Here is a 7,920-nt window from a genome sequence, read left to right as displayed (position 1 = left end):
CCATCTAAAAGAGATCTTTTTGATAAAGTTTTTTTCAAGCATTCCAAATGCAAAGAATAAATATCCGAGCACGAAGCGCGAGGTGTAATTATGTTCGAGCGCGAAGCGCGAGGTAACCTACTTACGAGCGCGAAGCGCGAGATTGAACCATCGCGCACCCTAGGCGCGCTCAAACTTGCGAGCGAAGCGAGCCGCGCGCATAGCGCGCGATGAGAATGTACCCACGAAGCGGGCAGATTTTTATTTTAAAATTTGTTTGAGTTAAAGTTAAAACTTTTTATATTCAAACGAAGGTAATCTTGAATTTAGATTTGGCAATGTTTAACAATGAGCTGTACATGTGCATTCAACAATAATAACAAACAATTCGAAATTATTGATACGTGATGTAGAAATGAGTGCAAACAATCTGAAACTATTAAAATGTTAATGCAACGTAATTGTTACAAAAAGTTATGTACTCCTCAGTTTACTTACCTTCATTAAGAATACCAGAAAATAAAACTGTCACTTCGTGCAAAACATTAGTCAAATATTTTCCAATAGCAAGAAAATAATCCAAATCTATTGAAGTACCGTTGGATCGCCACACATCCCTTGCTGAAGAATGACTATGTAAGATTTCCACTCCTTCATCAATTTTATTGTCGATAAAATCCAGTATTTTTCTGAAAAGATGTCTTGATGAGTTACATATCAAGTTCCCTTATATTTTTAATAAAAATTTAATTTAGGTAGTCTGTGAAAATAGATTATTTACCTAGTTTGATCTACTGCTCCAGGTAAACTTTCAGTCACCATTTTCCGGACCTCTGGCATAAAGTTTTTCATATAAACAGACAAACTCGGGGTGTCTGACAGTCCCACATCCTCTGATGAATCCAATAGAGAATTTATTTTTCCAACTAATCGACGAAACTTTGAATATCCTTCCACCCAATTAAAGTATGGTAACTTAACAGAATCGTCGTGCTGAAACTAAGTTTTTTATTAAGAAAAGGAAACTAGATAACCAAACATGAACGGACCCCATACCAAATGTACATAAAATGACTTTGTTAAAATATCTTATTATAACTATTATATTATCATTATTTATTTTATTATTGACAAAAAATGATCATAAAAATGGACATTTTTTACTCAAACAATTGACAAACTGCCAATTTTTGCAAGTAATTTAATAGTAAGTGTCGCCTATTATTGAAATGATATTCTTCTCAAAAACGTTTTGTTGCATTTTCCTAGATGTGCCATATTTTGTAGATCAGAGGAAAACGACTTATTCTCAAAAAACCAAAACAACAAAACAACGCGAGATTTTTCAAAAGCATATTTAGATAAAAAATCAATCAAAATTCGTTCAGGAAGCGGCCTTATTAGAAAGAGTGTTGCAATTTATTTTAAAGGTTGTTTTAACATACCTTAAAGACTCAAACAAGAAAATCGATATTTCCTAAAAGCGAAACCACAGAATATTGATGCCGAGATGCCAAAAAGGTGAATTTTTTTAAAAACTGGCAGATTTTCAACAAAAGCGTTAATTTTCAACCAATATAGAAGAATCTTCAATCGAAGAGAATACATTTTCTATTCCATGAAGACGATTATTCAACAAATCGTTCAGTTTTCAACCAAATAATTCAATTTTCAACCAAATATTTTCATTTTGAACCAAAAAGAATGAACTTATAACAAAAAATAGTTGGATTTTCTTATTAAATTCTATTCAATACGTACGCATTTGAGCGAAGAAATCAGAAAAGGTCGTAGTGTCTTGAAAACGAGGAGAAAAAGAGGAATTCTTTTAAAAAGCGGAAAAGAGGGAAATAGGGGGAAGAATGATAAGCCTTTCATTTAATTTATAAGAACTCGATTTTAAACTTTTTTACTCAAAAATGTCAAATTTGTAAGAGTTGGAATTTAAAATAATATATAATTTTTAATACAGATTCACGAAATTTCAATTTTAAAAGTTAAACTGTGAGTAGAAGTGAAACTAATTATAGGTAACTTCTGAGAAAAATGGAAACAAGACGATTAGTCGCATTTTTATTCACAAAATTGCAAAAAGTCAAAAACGTCTCATGATCTGGGCGCTGTAATAGTATAATAAAAAATATTACATTTATTGTGAATTGATTTCCAATACCGAAATGGTATAGTCAAAAAAATTTGCTTCATTTTAGTTGTTAGGAAATATCATTTTCCTTATTTAAATGTTTAAGAGATGTTAAAACAGCAAGCCTTAAAATAAATTCCAACATTTTTCCTGGTAGAACACGCTTCCTGCAAATATTTTGAAGTGATTTTTTACTTCAAAAGTTCAATTAAGAACTGTCCACTCTTTTCTTTTTTGTTTTTTATGTCTGTTTCCTTGCTTGAATCTTCAGAGGATGTTTAAACTAAGGTTAAAGTAACATTTAAACATCCTGTGTACACAAAATCGTCTGATTTACAGAATATCATTTAAGAAGCCAAATCTGATAAAAAATTTTTAAGGAAGATTACATTTTAGTGATAGATGAATTTTACTATTAAAATACATGTAAAAAAAGGCGCGTTAGTTTCATCAGGTTGCGTCATGCGTCCAAATACAACAGAAGTTATTCGCGCGGCCCTGTCGGTTTACGTTTAAATTCTCCCGATTTAGGATCAAAGCCAAGGAAAGTCATGCCCGATTCCGGTATTATATCGAAAGTTGAGTGTACCAATTATTTTAACAAAAAGACATTTTCTGTACATTTAGTGCGGGGTTCTTTATGATTTATTATATATTTCGTTTAAACTCACAATTTTGCGAACTTTATTTAGTAAAGGCTGCTCATTCCATTCCTCGATTAATAAACTCGGATCGCAGGATATTTTCTCAATTTCTGTCACCAACTCTCGACTTCCTATTCTGAACTCTAGAGCCTCGCCAATACTTACGTTTTTGATGCAGGGCCAATCAGGTTCTCGTGATTTATATTCGTTGAGAGCAGAAATCTTAAACATTTAACATCCAGAACAATTGCCCATAAATTTTATACTTAAACAATGTAGAAAAATTACATCAAAGTTATAGAACTTACAAAATGCAGAGGAATTTTAACAGTCATGTCAATAAAATCAAGAGTTACAGGGGCAAGATTCCTCAAAAGTTTACTCAAGAAACTTGAAGTCTGTGGCATTAAATTTAATACATCTTCTAAATCAATAGTATGATTTTTCTTTTGAATTTGATCTACGACATTTTCGACGTTATCAGCAAGTAAAGATGCAGCCCAAGCCAGAGCATGGAACATATTCCAATTAGTTAACTGTTTTGCATTGAAAAGAGGATATTCCATAACAGTAAACATTTTGCACAAAACTCCTACGCTGCAAAAATATGTCAATTGTCATCAAATTAGATCATTTAAAAAATTGAGCCAGAACATTGTCAGCCTATTGAATTATAATGAAAAATAATCTTATTCAAAATATTTTAAAATTATCATGTATTAAAACACTGTTTATTGATTTATTAAGCAGTCAGTGTTTCAAAAATTACAAATTATTTCCAGCTTTTCTACAGCAGAAAAATTTGGGGACCTAACAGTCACAGTTATCAGACATTGCCTGTTTTTCATTGTTCACACAATAGATATAAAAACAACTTTGATTATTTGTAGTAAATTTAATTATTTGTAAGTACTAAATTACATTTTTTTAATAATGATCTTAAATTGAAAAAAAAATTATATTACACCATATTAAAAGATAAAGAAATCATCTTTGAAAGCACAAGGCTTGAAACTTACAACTTCCTTCTGATTTTTTAAATTCAATTCAAGTTTCAATGATTTTCAAATTGACGGCCAGGATGCAAGAACCAAGCGAGCGCTCGAAAGGGGCAAAACTATTCTCGAAGTCAAGAAAGTGGGGATGGAAATTTTTTTCGAAAATCCTTGTTTAAAACATTTGACAATATAGAGAATTGAAAACTGCATATTTTCTTCAGAAGAAGTTTTTTGGTTACGTCGCTTTTTTTGTTTAAAAAATTTTTTAAATTTTTTTCGAATTTTTTTTTCATTGAAAAATTGTGTTTTTTTTAGTAGAATCAACTCGCATTAATGTGGCCAATTCTTAATAAAATTGGCAACTTTTTTTTTAACGTGTACGAGAGTCTTTTCCTCTTCCGTTGATGTAGGTGAACATTTCATAAACATTGTAATTGTTTATAATAATTTATTCCGAAAAAAATTCCGTGTTTCCCGAGCTTCCGCTATTAAAATTTTTCGTATAAATTGGACTACGAAAAAAGGTAAAGGCAGATATGTGAAGTAGTGTTGGAAGAAGTTTTTCGTCAAGCAATATTTTGTTTGGTCCAAAAGTTTAAAAAAATACGACGAGATGAAATCAAAAGCTCTCGCCGCTCGAAACAATGAAAATGTTTACGAAATGTTCACCTACATCAACGGAAGCGGAAAAGACTCCCCTACACGTTAAAAAAAAAGTTGCCAATTTTATTAAGAATCGGCCACATTATTGCGAAAAAAAATTAACATTTCTTTTTTTTTTAATAAAACAAGCGATGTAACCAAAAAACCTCTTCTGAAGAAAAGATGCAGTTTTCAATTCTCTATATTGTGAAATTTTTTAAACAAGGATTTTCGAAAAAAAATTCACATCCCCACTTTCTTGAATTGGAGAATAGTTTTATTCGTGTTATTGTGCAATATAAATATTTTTGAAACTCATTTTTGTGACTTAAAGAAAAAATATTGAATTACATAATAAAAAACTTCCACATGAAACAAAAAAAACAAATACATTTTGTTTGAAAGAATTAATGTAAAGAACATAGGTTTTTTTCTATAACAGGTAATTTTGAAGTCGAAAATAAGAAAGTATAGAATGAAAAAATCACGTTAGACAAGTTTTGTGAATCGGTTTCAGTTAATTAAACTGAATTAGTGCAATTCATATTTTACAAACTGAAAAAGTGTTAAAAATAGAGTAAGTGAAAAAACTTTTTAAACAAATTTTTTGAAGTGAAGTGTTTGGCAATCTATATTTTATTTACTATACAAATAAGTAGCCAAAGGTTTAAAGAAAATCGATAATGTAAAGGTCTGGTTTGTGTAAATTCGGCATGAAATCTATCATACTTAATGGTAATTTAATTGTTTAATTTGGTTTATGTAAATTTAATGAAATTGTTCTATTTTGCATATTTGAATGCTAAATGATTAAATTTGGAACTTTTTCAATGATTTGAAATAAAACGTCTTAATCGTGGAGAATCCATAAAAACGAAAAATATTCATTTAAAATCGTTTGACATTCAATTTGAGGTTGAAAAATTTTAATTGAATTAATTTGCCATCATTCAATAAGCGTTTTTGCATCAATATCTTCTGAAATTAATCCTATAATGGTCATTTTTATTTTTAATATGTAAAATTTGAAACTTGTTTTAATTGTTTAATTTATAATGTTTTAATGTGAAACATTTTATAAGCTTTTACAATTCAAAGGCCAGGATTTGTTTCCAATGGTGAAATTATTAGCACATGCAACGAATGCCAAGATTTAATAATTTTAACGAACCTGAATTCCCAGGCATCCGTCACTGATATATCCTTCGTCCAAGATTGTATAAATTTTTCCAGAAGTTTATTTAAATCACCAGCATAATTATCTGGATTTTCTTGCTGCACAAGAGAATCAACATAATGATAAATCTTAATGACTTTCTCATTAAATCCTGTCCAGTTGAAATCACGATTCATCGTTTCACGGCCTTCTATGTTTGATAAGTTCACACTAAGAGTCGATTCTACAATTTTTATTGGTCGACAAATTAGGTTTATTAAAAATGTGGCATTTGAACCTGGAGGGAAATTTATTAGATTCGGCGCATTCGGTTCCAGACAAACATTTTTTGTTAGATTCGAGTATTCAAGCAGTCTTAACACCTGAAAAAATATTAATACATAGAATATAATAAATCCATAAAAAAAGCGATTAGGAAAATTAATAAGATATTTTTACTGACCTTTGGTCTATCAATGGCAGTTAAATAAAAAGACTTAATCAACTCATTTTTGTGAATCCGAACGTCTGCAATCCACTCGCTAGGATGAGTTTCAAGATCATCTAAAATATCACCAGCAAGCAAATCCATTTTGATTAAATTTGGTTCAATGGTAAAGTAAGAAAAACTCTTTGATCCCAGAAACTTCGCCATACTCAGATGAAGGCCTAAGCTGTGGATACAATTTGTTATAACCATTTTTGTATACTGAACATAAAAAAATACATAAAATTTTAAAAAGTTATTTACATGTCCAAACGTCCTTGAGATTGAGTTTCTTCAAAAGCTTTTTTCCATTCATTCGGGATCAGAAACATGGCCCAAGATGATTCCAATCTTTTTGATTCAGCTTCCTCTAGGTAGGTTATGAAGGACCTAATAGTTCCTATAGACCCCGTTAGATTAGACTTTTCGAAAGGCATAGGTCTTTGCAAAGCCATGAAAATAAATGTCGTTAAAGTGTTTTCTACCTACAATGAAAAAAAAAGAGAACAGTAAATTATATTTTCTGCCATTTTTTATATTCTTATTTCAATCTAAGGCAAATACTTACAATTCGACTGAAATTTCTCATTTCAAACGTGTTATAGAGATCAGCAACGAACTTTTTGCCAGATTCACTACAGAAAGAATCATTCAGATTTGTTAGTTGATCCTTATTCTCTCTAACGTCTCTAAATACTTCATTGAAATTATCTTCTTCGCACAATACTTCTTCGATCTTCTTTGATGATAAACCCTCCAAAATGTTCTGTAATTAATTTTTCGAAAATTCTAATCATCAACGAGAAGAAAGTTTAACAAAATTGTAATAGCTTGAAGTACTGACCTCAATAAAATCCAAGCGAGAAAAAGAATTTACTGCTGCTCTGTAAGCATGCGGTTCCACGTTCTTCAGAATATTTTGTACGAGGGTCTCATGATTCTGGGCAACATTATTAATCTTAATCAATAATTCTTCGTGAATAACAGCTACGTGATGAGTGATTTGAACTACGTTGTCTGTTAATGACACTAAGTACGAAAGCATGCTTAGTATTTTTTGTGAAAAAAATTTTTTTATCCCATCCAATACTTCCGCTGCACTGAAAATAAACGTTGCTAATTACGTACAATTCCTATTTCCTTTCCATAGAAATAAATGTACAGTTAATTCTTCAGTAATTGAGGGCCCGGATAAAATAGGATTAGTCGGGTAGAACAAAAATTCGTCTTTTGTGTTTTCGTGATTGACCCCTCTAATTTGATAGTTCCTCGAAAAAAGAAATTCCATATTTTGTTCTTCAAATCGATTAACATTGACTCGTACCTCCAGAATTTTAAAATTAACACGGCGTTTTAAATGGGGAAAAACTCGGTTTTCAAGCGAATGAAAAAAAAGAACTTGTTATAAACTTTTTGGAAATTAATGTACAGTCACTTCTTAAGGAATGTTCATGGAATAACTACTACCCTGTAGATTTTAATGACAAGTTTACAAGTGTTTTGAACTAATTTTAAATTGTTTATACAATTATTATTTAATGAAACAATATTTTTTCCAGTACATCGTGAAAAGATACTATACTTCGAGATAAATGATACATTTGGTGAATGTAAAAAATATTTTTTAAACACATTTTTCAATTGTCTAAAACAATTTCTGTTTGTATAAGTTTTCCTCTAGCAAATAGTGAAAAGTGAATATTTTTTGGAACTCAGGATATAATGAACGAATTTTTAGAGTAGTACTTTTTATTTGAGATGCTCAAAAAATTTTTAAACAATTTTTATTTGTTTAAACAGAAAAACAAACATTTTTCTGACTGCTTGTGGCGTATCAATAAATACTTCATTATCTCAATAAAAACAATCTG

General features: G+C 30.2%; 1 protein-coding gene across 3 annotated transcripts in view; it reads right to left on the bottom strand.

Annotated features, from left to right (window-relative positions):
• LOC117177351 (ATP-binding cassette sub-family A member 12) overlaps positions 1-7,920 on the bottom strand; it is a 147,276-nt gene that overhangs the window by 105,123 nt on the left and 34,233 nt on the right. For 2 of the 3 annotated variants that reach the window (XM_033367980.1, XM_033367981.1), the window contains 9 exons: positions 6,894-7,149; positions 6,618-6,815; positions 6,314-6,534; positions 6,026-6,236; positions 5,578-5,945; positions 3,075-3,363; positions 2,794-2,988; positions 761-978; positions 478-668 (listed from right to left, as the gene is read on the bottom strand). In XM_033367980.1, coding sequence (XP_033223871.1) covers positions 478-668; positions 761-978; positions 2,794-2,988; positions 3,075-3,363; positions 5,578-5,945; positions 6,026-6,236; positions 6,314-6,534; positions 6,618-6,815; positions 6,894-7,149 — 2,147 coding nt within the window. Of the gene's footprint in view, positions 1-477; positions 669-760; positions 979-2,793; positions 2,989-3,074; positions 3,364-5,577; positions 5,946-6,025; positions 6,237-6,313; positions 6,535-6,617; positions 6,816-6,893; positions 7,150-7,920 lie in introns of those variants that run through there. The other variant, XM_033367982.1, reaches the window with a different exon arrangement.

This window comes from Belonocnema kinseyi, chromosome 7 (genome assembly GCF_010883055.1).
Source record: "Belonocnema kinseyi isolate 2016_QV_RU_SX_M_011 chromosome 7, B_treatae_v1, whole genome shotgun sequence".
Classification (NCBI taxonomy): domain Eukaryota; kingdom Metazoa; phylum Arthropoda; class Insecta; order Hymenoptera; family Cynipidae; genus Belonocnema; species Belonocnema kinseyi.
This window is presented reverse-complemented; position numbering and strand designations above follow the sequence as displayed.